At 34.6% G+C, this 15190-nt stretch overlaps 1 protein-coding gene across 5 annotated transcripts in view; it reads left to right on the forward strand.

Annotated features, from left to right (window-relative positions):
- Window positions 1-4076: 4076 nt before the first annotated feature.
- LOC106052906 (acetyl-CoA carboxylase-like) overlaps window positions 4077-15190 on the forward strand; it is a 46168-nt gene continuing 35054 nt past the window's right edge. For 4 of the 5 annotated variants that reach the window (XM_056033265.1, XM_056033267.1, XM_056033266.1 and 1 more), the window contains exons 1-2: window positions 4077-4235; window positions 9821-10282. In XM_056033265.1, coding sequence (XP_055889240.1) covers window positions 9918-10282 — 365 coding nt within the window. In that variant the 5' untranslated portion in view covers window positions 4077-4235; window positions 9821-9917. Of the gene's footprint in view, window positions 4236-9820; window positions 10283-14479; window positions 14668-15190 lie in introns of those variants that run through there. The other variant, XM_056033270.1, reaches the window with a different exon arrangement.

The following is a 15190-nucleotide window of genomic DNA, read 5'->3' on the forward strand; positions in this document are numbered from 1 at the left end:
CAAACAAACATTTTACAGTAGCCATCTCAGGTCGTTCTTTCGTAACCCCGATGCGTTGGTAGTTGTGGGATGGATCTGAGATTTCCGATATCTATGCGAAGTTGCACCAGATTTTTATTTCAGTGTTTCAGCTTTGTCATATTCCTCCATCGACTATCTTTCATGTTGGTTAAAAGTTTTTGCAGTTGTGGGTTCTCTTTAGATAGGCCTACAGTGTTTGTCTTTTTGGAAAGCCTTTCTTTCGAGTCGAGGTTCATGATTTTCACAAGGAACTTTCTAGCATTGTAGATTACTACCAAAGTTTTCCCCACAGCAAGTATATTTTCGGTTTCTCTCGAAGTTTTGTGCTTATTGCAGAGCTATTTTCTTTTATCTTTCGTACTTTGCTGATATGGTCCTATATTTGAAAACAAAAAAAAATCTTCTCGTTTGATCACTTTGCTGATATGGTCCTATATTTGGAAACAAAAAATTCTTCTCGTTTGATTACCTTACATGTCATCATCAACCCGTGGAATCTCAATGTTTCCATATTGATAAGTCCCACTCCCAGTGTTCAGAAACCGAGTGCCTGCATAAAATCCAGACCGTTGATCATATTGGCGATTAGAAACCCTTGACTGAAAGGTTGGGCTCATATTTCAAAAGCCTGATCTGTCCCAATACTGGCAATAGTTATATCCTCTGGTCGTTTTCAATGTGCAACCATTCACTTGCATTTTTTTATAACCTCCAGCGTGACTTGGTCGAATTATTGACTGCTACGCACTGGTGCCCAAAACGAAACAACAACCAGGGCTGGTCCTTCCTGGCACATTCAATCTTCTGTTCTTCTACCAACACTGTGACAGAAAGGATTATTCTTGGAGCTTCCGAAAACTGCGAGTGCCAGTCTCAATCCCATGAAACCGGCAAACACTAGTTTCCCCGGCTGTGGTGCCAACCTTTTCGTGTTTGGATTGCAACGTCGTAACCTGTGGGCATTAGAGACCTTCTTTTAAAGGAACGTCTGTAATTTATAAAATAAAAGATACGCTGTTGAACCAAATATTCTTACTAGCTGTAAGCTATTTTAGTGTATGAAACAAACACATAAAAGAAGTTATGATGCTACCGATAGTCAAAAGCAGCAGTAAGCTTTTTTTTTTTTTTTTTAAATGTGATAACCACATTATTTATTTATGCAATAGGCCTAGCCATCATAACTTCTTTCCATTTCATTCTGTTATTATCACACAGCAGACGCATCTCACGTGACCTTATTTTACTGATTCGCTTTATAAATGTCTCATAGGAAACCTTCATTTTATTCTTATACAATTTAGTAACAAAGTCCTAAAGTAAAGGGCCTGCTGGTAAAATAGATGTATGGATCTTTGGCATTATTTCATGACTTAAATAAGTCTTTATTTGTGTTATTCTCACTTCAATTGCAATGAAGATGGTCTGTCTGTGGTTACTATAAAGAAGTCCCTCGACAATAATTGAAAGCTGTACGTTTCTATGTAGGCCTATATATTTTATAGCAGACTTAGATCTATATATTTTGCCTCTTATTCGGTCAGCGATAACAATTCCGCCGGATTTAAGATGACCAGACGTCCGGACTTAGGGGTGACAATCCCGCTTTGGATCGTCTGACACATTGTCATAATTTTTTTTTAAAAGTCTATCAATGTCACGCTTTTATTTTAAAACCTTTGTCTGGACAGCTTTTAAGTTTTACTCTGACACCATGTAGAATATTTATATTACACAAATAGCAAACTAGTGTTAAAGTTAGGGAAGACATATTAGGAGCTCCTTTTATTATGTAGGCCCCTAAACACAATCGGTGTTACACTGACGCGCTAGTGTGCAAATGTACATATTCTACATATAATACCAATATATTACACAGAATGTCAGTGCTCTTGAAGTATCCTGCATCTGACCTGACGAATTGGTTCAGAACTGCAAGAAAAGAAGCATAAAAACTTGAAAAGGTTCCTCCTCAAAGAAGTACGCAAGCGACTTAGCCTACTATTTGGAAGTCGCGCGTTGGTTAGTAAAATAGACGTAACAGCAATCGTAAACTTTTACGAAAATTGTGCTGGATATTTCGGAAAGAGAAGCGGCCAATTTATAGGTTAATGTTTTCAGATGGATCCTATAGAAAGATAATCAATCATGGAAAACGTTTCAAAAGCCTGCAATTAAATTATTGTGTGTATGGGCCATAGCCTATTAGGTATATTAGGCTATATTATACTAGACTGGAAACCGAAAATAAATTCTTATCCACGACTGAATGATTCACAGACCAGAACTCTCTATAAAGCTACTTGCCACACTCTGCAGTCAAAGGTCAGGGAACTAAAAAAAAAATTGGTGGCTTGAGCTGTCCGTAAACATGCAGAGACATGCTGACACTGGTGACACACGCTATTTCTATGAGTCGCTTCTATGTGCCTATGACCCAACTTACCAGACTTCTGCACCGATAAGATCAAAATGCGGTAAACGAATCTGCATACGCTGCCGCCTCTTTCGGTCTATCTATAAACCTCGGGAAAACAGAAGTCATGTTCCAAAAGTCGCCCAATAAAACATACTCAGCCCCAAGGATCACCGTAAACGGACAGCCCCTTAACGTGGTAGACCACTTCACATATCTGGGTAGTATAGTATCAAATGACGCCTCACTTAAATTTCAAGGGAAGTTGATAACCGTCTGGCCATTGCCAGTAGCGCTTTGGGACGCCTTCAGGCGATAGTTTGGCGGAATAAATCGCTCCGCCTATCTACAAAAATCAATGTCTACCAGGCGATGGTTCTCTCAACCATTATAGACCCTATATGTATCTGAGACATGACTATACAGAAGGCAACTAAGACTACTTGAGCGCTTTCACCAAAGATGCTTGCGCTCCATCATGGACATACGATGGCAAGACCGCACTACAAACAGCGATGTCCTGTCCTTGCGAACGCCGTTTTGGACAGTATAGTGGGACTTCTTGAGGGCAGGGCACGTATCCTGGAAGACGAACGTATGCCAAAGGCAGTCTTTTGTTGGTGAATTAAAAGGTGGTCGACGTAACTGAGGCGCCCCACGGAAACGCTTCAAAGACCATCTTAGGCTCCAACTTGCCTTAGCTGACATAGAAGAGAGCACCTGGTTGCATGCGGCCTCAGAAAGAGACAGCTGGAGGTCACTCACAGAGGCCGCGGGATACACATTTGAGACCGAAAAAAAAAAATCTACTGCCGAGTAGGCCTACAGACGCAGACGGCGAAAAGAAAATCTAAATTGACCACCTGCGGACAATGGTTAAGCTTGCCCTGGGTGTGACAAATATGTAGGCTGCGCAGCCACGGGAAATATAAAATACTGCATTCCTCACAAATCTTCAGACTCGAAGACAAGCCTTATTAGTGTCTTATATAATACAGACGTTATTTCAAAAAAAGAAGATGATTACGTCCTAGTAGGCATATATATATATATATATATATATATATATATATATATATATATATATATATATATATATATATATATATATAATATAGGCATATATATATATATATATATATATATAAATGCACACACAAAGGGAGGACATTAATAACAGTCCTTGAAATTTATTCATTCTTGGATTTTATAAACCCTGTCTATTCTATTTTCTTTCTTTTCTACATGTAGCTTGGCTGTTGTATATAGATAAAACTTGTAAAAGTGAGAATATATGATGGCCTACACAAAATGTAGACTATTCATGAAGAAGAGTAACCTTAATTAGTTGGGAACTTTACATCATCAGTTTGAAATTATTGGACACCAAAAGAGTAAAACATAACATTTTAATTATTATTTAATTTATTATTTTGGCCCAAACTCATGTGCATGCACGGTGTTTCGAGGGCTGATTAATAGGGCCTATATATATATTACAGATCTAGATCTAGGTCATGAAAAGACCAAATAAATTCTAGAAAGGCAACCTAATCTAAATCTATCATGTTTTATTGAAGATGGTGTTTGTCTTAGATCTGGATCTACATTAGAATAACCTAGACAAGATGATGTTTGCTGACCGCTCTAAGTGGCCTAAGTTCGATTATTATTATAGCTCTTGACTACTCTATTTGTAAACAATAGTCCCCAGAACGAGCATAACGGAAGCATGAGGTGGTGAGGTCTCAGTCTCACGCCACCAATGTAATCTGTCGATGTCGACGCTTTTCAGTTTGTATGTTTATATTATAATAATTATTATTTTATTAATAGATCTAATTAATTGTCTGAATCTAATATAAAGCAAATGTAATTAAAATAAAAGTTTTTAGAGTGTAGATTTAGAGAACTAGACTACATACATGATACCGGTAATATATATTACCGAATGATAATAAATCTAGACTAGACAGATATTCTAGAATTCTAGACTAGTCAACTCTACTCTAGCCTAAAACTTTACTTAGCTATCGACACGACAGTGAGTCGACAGTATAGTCTATTAGTCTTAGTATGATGAGTATCGTAATCAGTTAATTCAGTACGAGTAGGGACAGTCACACCACTCACATGTCATCAGACATAGTCATAGTCATAGTGCCATTGTGAGTGGTTTTATCTAAATTTAGAGATATATTATATAGTAGCTTCTTATATTAGGCACAGCTCATCAAATTCTCCTTTTAGAAACACATCGCTTTTTTTGTTTATAATTAATTTGTTTTTATGTTTGGAGCTAAAAACGACGTTTCGGGACAGTGCATGTCCAATTTTAGATAAGTTCCTGTATTTTTGTTCCACTTTTCCAAAGCAGATGGCAGTTTTTTAGATTCTCGGTAACCAAGTATGTAAAGCTATTGTTTAAACCTCCCCCGGCAATTCATACCCATATAAGGGATGAAGGCTATATTATGAGCCTGTTTGATCGTAGGCTGATAGATCTATCAAAATAAGCTTCCAAACATCTTTAGAAAGACATTCCAATCACATTCATACTGTTAGCTGTTAAATAAAATTTAAAAAGGAGGTGTTTCAATGAATAATAATGAATTAAACACATTCTCCTATAGTGCACAAGGCAAAATCGTAATAAGAAATATTATTGGGATTAATAAATCTATGATTTTTTTCAATAAATAAATGTGACCTAGATCGAGAAATCTAGAATATATAATTTATGAATGAAAGAAAAAGTGCGGGCTGCTAATTTGAAGCCAGAGACCATGCCCACTGCAGGTGATCACGCCAGGCGAGCGCTGGTGGTGAGGAGAGGTATACACTAAGCGTGTAGTGTCACAACCTATCATACAGGCAGTGGAGGGAAGGGGGAGAGAGTCATGAAAAGAATTATAAGCATCTATGGGAGGGAGGGGATGTTAAGGTGTAACAAAACGAACATCCAAAATATGAAAAGAAGAGGGTCCTTGGATGGGAATTAAAAGAAAGAGACAGAGAATACATGTAGCCTAGTTGAAAATATCATGTTTATTAAATTATAATAATTAATTTATAGATCTATGATTTATAGAGATTTATTTGTCTGTTTCTACACATAGATTATATAGGTAGGCATATATAGAGAGACAATATACTATAAATACATATTGCAGAAGTGAATCTACTTCTTTTAATACAATCTAAATAATTTTTAATTAACACAGATATAATTTATTAGCAATAACATAGTGGTGTTTCTTAACGGTGCTCGATGTGTGCTGAAGGAGAAAGCACAAAAACTGCGTTTATTATAGGAGCATGAAGTGACCTGATTTATTTTAAAATAAAATCTTGACTATGAGTGGTAATTCAAAGAAACACAGCTATTTTTATAGTCCTTTAGTTGCAGAATAAGAATCTGCTTTCAGTTTTTTTGTAAGTTAAACCGTCACCAAATAAAAAAATAAAATAAAAATTTGACCTAGTTCCCGAATACGGTGTGCCTAATATAAGAATCTACTATATATAGATCTAGTAACAACACAAGTAACACAAGTTGATTAGAGTGACAGTCAAGAAATAGAACCTACATTTATCAAACTTAGTCTTATACAAATTGGTAACAGAATACAAATACTCTACTTATATAGATTATTAATATTAATATTATTATGAAATCTAGATAGATGATTAAAATTTAAAAAATAGTCTAGATTCTAGATCTATAAATATATATTATATATAGATTATAGTTTAATTTATAGATCTATATCATTATTATCATCTAGCCTGCTAGTCTAGTAACTACATTTTAACTGGTCTATTTTAAAATACTTTACTGTCTAGTAAGTAAAGTCACTCTACTAAGTCACTCACTTTAGTGTCTATCTCTAAATATGACTATATTACTATATGTCACTATGACTATAGTCTACTATAGATCTAGAATTAGAATCTAATAATCTAATAGAACTAGACTATATATATATTATAATATATATATATATATATTATTTATATTATAGGCCTATATATATATTATATATATATATATATATGCACACTTTATTATTACTTTTTATATATTATTAGATTTAAATATCTACTAACTTATCTTAGATCTTTAGAATTTATTATCTAAATTTCTACTTGGAATAGTAAGGTGGCAATAAAACAGCCATTTTGAACATTTTAAGCCTAGTCGATGCTATATTTTGTTTTTATGAATTACATTTTGAATTTTTTGGCTCATAATGGTTAAACCTAGAAAAAAAATTTAATTGTATATTTGTCAGTGAAAATAGATATATATGTAATAATGTGTCCCTAGGTATAGTTAAAATATAATGTCAAACAAATTTTTTCCCTCTGACTACTACATCAAACATCTTGTGTACAAGATATTGAAAATAATGTATTTTAAAAATGTTAGAATCATCTAATTCCTTCATATAAATCATTTCTTTTCTAACATGGTAAACAATGATTCCGATAAGGACAGAAAGAACTATTTCTCCCAGATATTTTTTTTTCAGCATGGTTAATGCTAATGTTAATGACAGGAAAGAGCAATTAATTATAATTAATGGGAAAGGGAGGTAATAAAATTTCAAAATTAATTTTGTTAACATTTATAGGAACACATTTTTGCTGGGAAAATAATGTTTAATAAACATGTAATATATAAATTATTTGTGTGCTTTGTTGTGTATTTGCTACTAATATATATAGGCAGCACTAGGTGCACAATGTTTATCTGAGATGAACTGCATCTATAGTGGTTTCCAGATCAGGCAGCACTCTATAGAGTTTTTCTCTTATAAGAGTGTTTTCATGCCAGTGTCTTATTCTTGATAGAGAATGCAGTTATAAAGAACATTTCAGCATTCTTCTGGAATGGTCAGATGTGTCCAGTTCTGAGGCCAAAAATTAGACTAAATTCTAAATCCTAAATAGCAATTTTCTCAATTAAAAATTCTCTTGAACCATAAAAATACAAATATACATTTGGCTATATCTTTTTAGTAGAGTTTTAATATCATTGATATATCTAGCATGAAAAGGGGCCTGAAAACTTGAACTGAAGCTATTAAAACTGTTAAAAAAAAACATTTAGCACAAAATTATTAGAATAAAAAAAAATACTCATTGCGGCTTTAATTAAACATCTTTAAATCTCACAGGAAAAAGAAGAGTTACTTTGAAACATGGTAGTCCCAACCTTGAGACCAAAGTTTAAATAAAAAATGTCAAAATATTAATACAGTCATTTGTAATTGTCAACAGAAATATTTTTTTTATTTTTTAGTGTAATGAGCTTCGGACCAAAGTTTAAATAAAAAATGTCAAAATATTAATACAGTCATTTGTGAATGTCAACAGAAATATTTTTTTTTTATTTTTTAGTGTAATGAGCTTCCTTTACATAATAGAATACTAACAATTTTTTTTACTACTAAACATTTCATTAGGAACAGGAACTAGGCCTTGGTTGTTTTTCTACATTAATCAGAACAGTTATAAATTTAATACTGAAAATAACTGTTACATGAATGCAGTTCTTTTTTTATGAGAAGACATAGGCTGCCCAGCTGGTTTTTTTTTCTTCCATAGAGGAAATGATAGAATACAAATGACATCATCAACAACAAGTGTCAAAATACTAGCAAAAAGTGTAGAGCATAGAACTGTTTTTTTTATGTAGATAAAAAGGCTCTTTTGAAAAGTTTGTGACTTGGTCGCAGTTTCATGTAGTCTAATGCAGACACCCCCACCCCCCGGACAAAATGTGTGTTCCCTTCTCACTGACAGTGTTGATGTTTTACAGTACAATACTTAATCAACCTACTGCATTTCTCTGACAGCAATCAAGTCTACACTATAGAGGTTGGAATAATTATTGACTTGTTAATTGACATTGTGATCTTTATCTCTATTAACTCAGCTTATAGACTTACTACAAGTGTCACTCTTGTTTAGAGCACTAGGCCTAAGATCTGACTCTGCCTTGTTTATAGCACTATGCCCAAAATCTGACTCTGCCTTGGTCTGCCTATTGTGGCTTTAGTATTGTTATAGAAACATTTATTGGTATAGTACATCATGTATCTACAAAACCTACATATCTAAACTTGTTGTTTTATTGTTTAGTCTTCTTATAAGTTGCAGATGTCCCTTTAAAAAAAAAAGAATATTAGTGTGCACTCGTGCCCAAGGAGGCGCCATGGCTGAGTGGTAAAGAGCTTGGCTTCTCAACTGGGAGTCCCTGGTTCAAATCCTGATGAAGATTGGGATTTTTAGTTTCAGGATCTTTGAGCACCTTTGAGTCACCCAGCTCTAATGGGTACCTGACATGAGTTGGCGAAAAGTAAAGGCAGTTGGTCGTTGTGCTGGCCACATGACACCTTGTTAACCATGGGCCACAGAAACAGATGACCTTTATATCATCTGCCCCATAGGTCTGAAAGGGAACTTATTTGTGCCCAATTTTTTTACAACCTAAAGCTTCATTATTTTTTGTTTCACTGTTACTCTTGGCTACATTTACATATTCATGTCATTTACTGTAAAACTTGGTTTAGCTATATTGGAAAAACTAGGCTACACTGGCTGTGATGTATGTACAATTTTAGGAGGAGTTAAGTCTGAACTGGCCAGTAGAAGATACTTTACTGCTTGGCAATGTAACCGTATTCTCTACCACTGTCTTCAACATCTATATAATGTATCAGTAAGAATAGTAATGTGCTGTTTAGGTAAAATTGAAGACGTATTGTGATTAAATCAATAGTGGCAAAGGTAAAATTCAATTTTTATGTGTGTTTATTGGAGATTTTCATATATGGCAGAAAAACTATACATAGCTAGCTTTTTTAAGTATTTGGTGTACTACAAAATTGTTGAATAGCTATGCTTTTTTAAAAGATATATCATGTTTGGTTACCTTTTGGCACTGCAGAATCAAATTTTCTAAGCTTTTCTGTTCAAAGCACAAAATAATTTTAATGTGGAGGAAGCATTAGGCTTTCACTCTATGACTTAAAACTTATTTTAAAACACATGGGCAACCAACTAGTGGCAATAAAGGTGATTGATATGAAGATCATCTGTCATTCATTGAGATATTGTTATAATTATAGTTCAATTCTTTTTTTTTCTTTTTTTCTTGTTTTTTTAGTTGGCAACAGTTAAGTTCAATTTAGCTTCAGTTACATTATTTAGTTTATGGTGAAATTCTTGAAAACTTTGAACAACCTGCGATGTAGTGTTTTGACTAGACGAGTCACTAAGAGGCTCTTAACACCCGCATGTCAAAATACCACTAAGTGTATTACAATAGGTAGATGTGACTAGTGAGTGATGGTATTTGTTTACTGTCCACAGATCAAGTGACATCATCTGAAACACAAGCTGTGACTTTTTGTTTACCTTCGGCCTGAACATTTGGGGATACTTGTGGGGGAAACTTTGGGCAGGTAACATGGAAGGAGACGGAAGCAAAGAGTTGCCACCCAAAGAGTCCAAGAAGAACAAGCGCCACAGAGCGGTAAAGTCAAAGGATTTGAAGACACAGGAAGCTGCTCCTACTTCTTTGCTTCCTGGGAACGCTAAGTCAAAGGTTGAAACGGTGACCATTCCAAACACAGGAAGCGCTAAAGGAGCTCCCTCGAGAGGGGGTGTCTTTTTCGACTTGATGGAAGAGAGTAGTACTAGCAATGAAGAGAACACAGAAGCAGAAGAAGAGATTGGGCCACTCAGGTCAATAAGAGCCCCATTGTCAACTCAGTCTTCATATGAGGTGACTGAGATGTTGCTGGACCCAGCTGCCCATACTCCAAACATGAGGTGAGCATTCAATTTGAAATTCTTTAGAAACTCTCACTGTGTTATCCGGATTTTTTTCATATAATATAAAAGTATTAGTCACTTATGTTTATTTAGCCATTTCTAGATTTTTCATCATCTGTAGATGGGCAGAAGATTGTGCCTTAACTAAAATAGAAAAATAATAAAAAGGATACCGGATATAGTTTTTATTTTTTTTAATTAATCATTTTTCTATGTATTTTAAAAGATGTATTATATGAATATATTAGTCTATTAATATCCACAAGCTTTTACCAAATATCTTGTCAAATATGTGATAATAAGTAAATTATTATCACTGTCGCTTTTTTCACTTTTTTTTTTCGTCTCATGGTTGATGATTTACCAAAATTTTAACACCAATCTGTTCCTTAACAATAATTATTGAAAATTCTAAACTTTAATGTAGATTGTGAGCTTTAGTTCTCTGGATTTTTATCTGTTGCTGAAGGCCAGTTTTGCTATTTTTCTAGTGTATGTAGATCTCTGATAACTATATTGTTTTATAAATATATACATGACTTTGAATTATTGTTTTAAAAATGGTATATATAAGTTTAAAGAAACAGCTTGCATATATTTGATTTTGGCTCTTTTTCTCAATAATGGTTAAATTGGATTTTCAATATTACTTTTTAGTATTTGAGCTCTGAATGTAACAGACAGATGGACAGAACAGATACAAATAGATAGTAGATAAAAATCTAAATTTTGTTAATCATTAAAGAGTAACTTACAAAAGCAGAAAGATGACTACATCAAACACAGAGAGACAGCTTTATAATTTATAACTTTAATTTAGGTTTCTTTATAGCAGTCTAATGAATAGTTGAAAATGACATTTTGAAGACCTTTTAATTTTAAAAGAAAAATATAGTTAAACAAGTTAAGTGTTACAAATTCATAATTGGTCCTAGGGGTGGGGGTGACTTTTGAGTTTTTTTTTCAAAACAAAGTATGGTTATTGTATGCATGTAAAAATGTTGTTCTTTCGATATTGAGCATTTCTGTGTGTAATGAAATGTATGTATGAGTTGTAATCTTGTAACAGAACAGCTGTGTCATTGAGTGAATTGTCTAATAGTGTTACTCTGATTTTTCTAAGTCTTTATTATTTATTAAAGACTCTCTGCTTTCCTTGGTTATTCTACTATCGGTCTAACTAATAGACAAAGTGAATATAATTAGCAGCTCATAATCTCCATGGTTTGAGCTTGGCTTTGTTCAACAAGCTTCATATCAACAGTGAAAACAAACACACTCAGTTCTAACATGACTGATTGCTTGAGTAAACTGGACACACAGCAGGACACAGAAAACAAACAAATCAATTCCACTACAAGCACATGGAACATGCTCTCTATAGAAAATCGAGTGCTATCATTTAAGATCCCTGTACCATCACACATGTTCTGTGCATTTATTCAATGACACTCGTGTAGAGAGCATGTGTTTTATTTTTACTTGAAACTGTTTTTGTGTGCGATGGAAACTTTTCAGTGTTGCCCAACCCACAGTCCTGTGTTTCCATGTCTGTTTATGTTGCCCAACCCCACAGTCCTGTGTTTCCATGTCTGTTTATGTTGCCCAACCCACAGTCCTGTGTTTCCATGTCTGCTTATGTTGCCCAACAAACAGTCCTGTGTTTCCATGCCTGCTTATGTTGCCCAACCCACAGTCCTGTGTTTCCATGTCTGCTTATGTTGCCCAACAAACAGTCCTGTGTTTCCATGTCTGCTTATGTTGCCCAACCCACAGTCCTGTGTTTCCATGTCTACTTATGTTGCCCAATCCACAGTCCTGTGTTTCCATGTCTGCTTATGTTGCCCAACACACAGTCCTGTGTTTCCATGTCTGCTTATGTTACCCAACAAACAGTCCTGTGTTTCCATGTCTGCTTATGTTGTCCAACAAACAGTCCTGTGTTTCCATATCTGCTTATGTTGCCCAACAAACAGTCCTGTGTTTCCATGTCTGCTTATGTTGCCCAATACACAGTCCTGTGTTTCCATGTCTGCTTATGTTGCCCAATCCACAGTCCTGTGTTTCCATGTCTGCTTATGTTGTCCAACAAACAGTCCTGTGTTTCCATGTCTGCTTATGTTGTCCAACCCACAGTCCTGTGTTTCCATGTCTGCTTATGTTGCCCAACAAACAGTCCTGTGTTTCCATGTCTGCTTAAAGGCACATTCCTCGTGCTAAGACAAATTAGTACAATTGCCCCTTCTTCCCTAGCGCTATTAGAGCATGGAATGGGTTGCCTGAGCTAGCCAGAAAAACCAGTGACTTGGCAGAATTTAGGTCATTGGATAATATGTATGACTAAATGCATGACGCATTGGACGAAATCATCTTTTTTTTTTTTTTTTGAAGTAACGTCTGAATTATTATCTAAGATAAGATAACAGTGAAGCAAGTCTTCCACATTTTGACAGTTTCGTCTTTATCAATGCACATTAATTTGATATTAGATCTAGTATTAGACCTATCTGACTATCTCTTTCAAACCCATTTCATTCTCTCTAGATCTAACATTAGTGAAAGAAAAAAAGGCGGAAAATTCTGACATGCACTCGTATGTTTCTAGTCATGTCTATCCTGTACGCTACACTTTTCGAGTGCACTAGTCATGACCTTTATGAGTTCTTTTTTTTTTTTTTTTTTGGGTGAAACTGAATCAGAGTTGCCTCCTCATTTACTTCTCGTGCTTTATGCTCTTTTAGCAGCTCAGAGAGCAAAAACATGTGTACCACGTCATCACACGAATACATATGATTTAACAATGTAGACACAATCTCTTTCTTTTTATTATTTTTTTTAAACCATTCCTTCCCCCCCCCCCCCATTTTGTTTCAATAACATACCCAGTAGGCCTACTACTTTTTCCTGGTCTTACTTAAGTCGCGTGGATCACACTTCTATAATCTTCAACCATACAACAGGTTGTAAGGTCAGAGTTGAATAGTTCACATCCATTAGTCACGTGACACGCCAAGATTTCAGCGTATCGAACACAAATCTTGTCATGTTTGTCGCATTATGTCCAGTTACCCAACTGTGTCACAATCACCGCTCTTCTTTCTGCTACACTCTTATAATTTCTCCCCCCCCCCCCACGTTCAGAGTAGTCATCTCTCTCCCCTGTTACAAATATACATACACACACTTCATGTAGTTGCATTGTCAATCATCAATATTGTGGTGGCGTCTGATACGATCCACCGATTGGGGGGGGGGGGGGGAGGACATAATAATAAGCATTGTCTACCGTACCATAGCCACTGTGTCCAGAAGGGGAGATGGGTAGAAGGATTTAGTTTTTGTTCCTAGACTATTTGATAAGCAAACTACGCTATACTGATTGAATAGTTTACAAACTGATATTAAGTATCCTGTTTTGTCCACTCAGCAATGCTTTATCAATACCACTAGAGGCCTTGCTACTAGTTCATAGATTAGTTTTCATAGACTGCAATTATCTCAAGTTCAACACATTCAGGGTCAAAGCTTGTGTTCGTATTGATAATCATTATTGACTTACTGCTTGTAATTCATTGCAAAGAAATTAAAATGAATTATTTACTAAGAGAAATACTCCGAAGCAAGTATTGAAAGAAGCGTGTCTACAACTTGAAGCTAACCATGCGTACTGTGCCTAGAGCCTAGACTTTGATAATGATGGGTCATTAGTTCTGACAGTACTGTACACACATAGTTGAAAACCCACTTCTCCCTTTATTGTATAAATCTACCATCATTCGTTTTGTTTTTAAGGCACAAAGAGTCAACGAAATATATTTTTAGTTGGTTGATGTAAACAATAAGCATATTAAATAAATAAAAATATGCCATCATTAGCTTTTTGTACGAGATGACCTAGATTCCTGATCTATAGATCTAGAGTAGATCTAGCTTAAATCACTCATTCATTAAGACATTAGATGAAGATCTTGACCCATTATTGTATTAGGGAGTGGTCTTATTTTTAATTTTAAGATGGTTTATTGATCTCGATGTACACGATCTCAACCTGGGTCTAGATCTAGAATATAGTATTCTAGATCTAGGCTAGATCTATCAAATTATGATCTAGATCTGTAGCCTAAGTCTTCCTTGACATTTTTTTTTGGTGGTATGATCGAAGAACTCTTCTGCATTTAGAAAACACAATTGTAGTCAATGGTTTGTTTGTGTATGTTGAGAGGGATAATTATGGCTGCCTGATTACCTGTTTCAGTGTTTGTGAAGGATTTCTTAGAGTACTTTAAGACTTTGTTTATTTAACTAAAAATGTCGAATAGTAATCAAGATAATAAAAATGAATCAGCGGATAAGAAAGAACACCAGCCCTTCTTGGGACACAGGTAAAACTAGATCAATCGTAAAGTCTTTTTGATGAGTAGAAGTAGAAGAATTCAATAACGAATGAATGACCTGCTAGATTTAAATGTTAATAATTGTAACTTTTGTTCAATGTTGTGACATGACTCAGTGATATCGGATCACGGTCTTTTAATAACTTTCAATTTAAACTCTTTGCACTGCTTGGATTTTTTTCAGCTAAAAGTGACTTCAGCTCTAGATCTATATATCTAACTAGAAATAAATACGTCTAGATCATTATCTAACTAGAAATAAATACGTCTAGATCATTATCTAACTAGAAATAAATACGTCTAGATCATTATCTAACTAGAAATAAATACGTCTAGATCATTATCTAACTAGAAATATTCTATTATATTTATATCAGATATAATAATAATAATATCATATGGACATTTCTAGATTTAGGATTTTAGGGAAACAAAATAGCACGGCAAAAATATTTGTCAGTCATTTTGCTAGAAATACTTTAGATATCTTAAAATATTAATTATATAAATT

Source organism: Biomphalaria glabrata, chromosome 6 (genome assembly GCF_947242115.1).
Source record: "Biomphalaria glabrata chromosome 6, xgBioGlab47.1, whole genome shotgun sequence".
In the NCBI taxonomy this organism is placed as follows: Eukaryota; Metazoa; Mollusca; class Gastropoda; family Planorbidae; genus Biomphalaria; species Biomphalaria glabrata.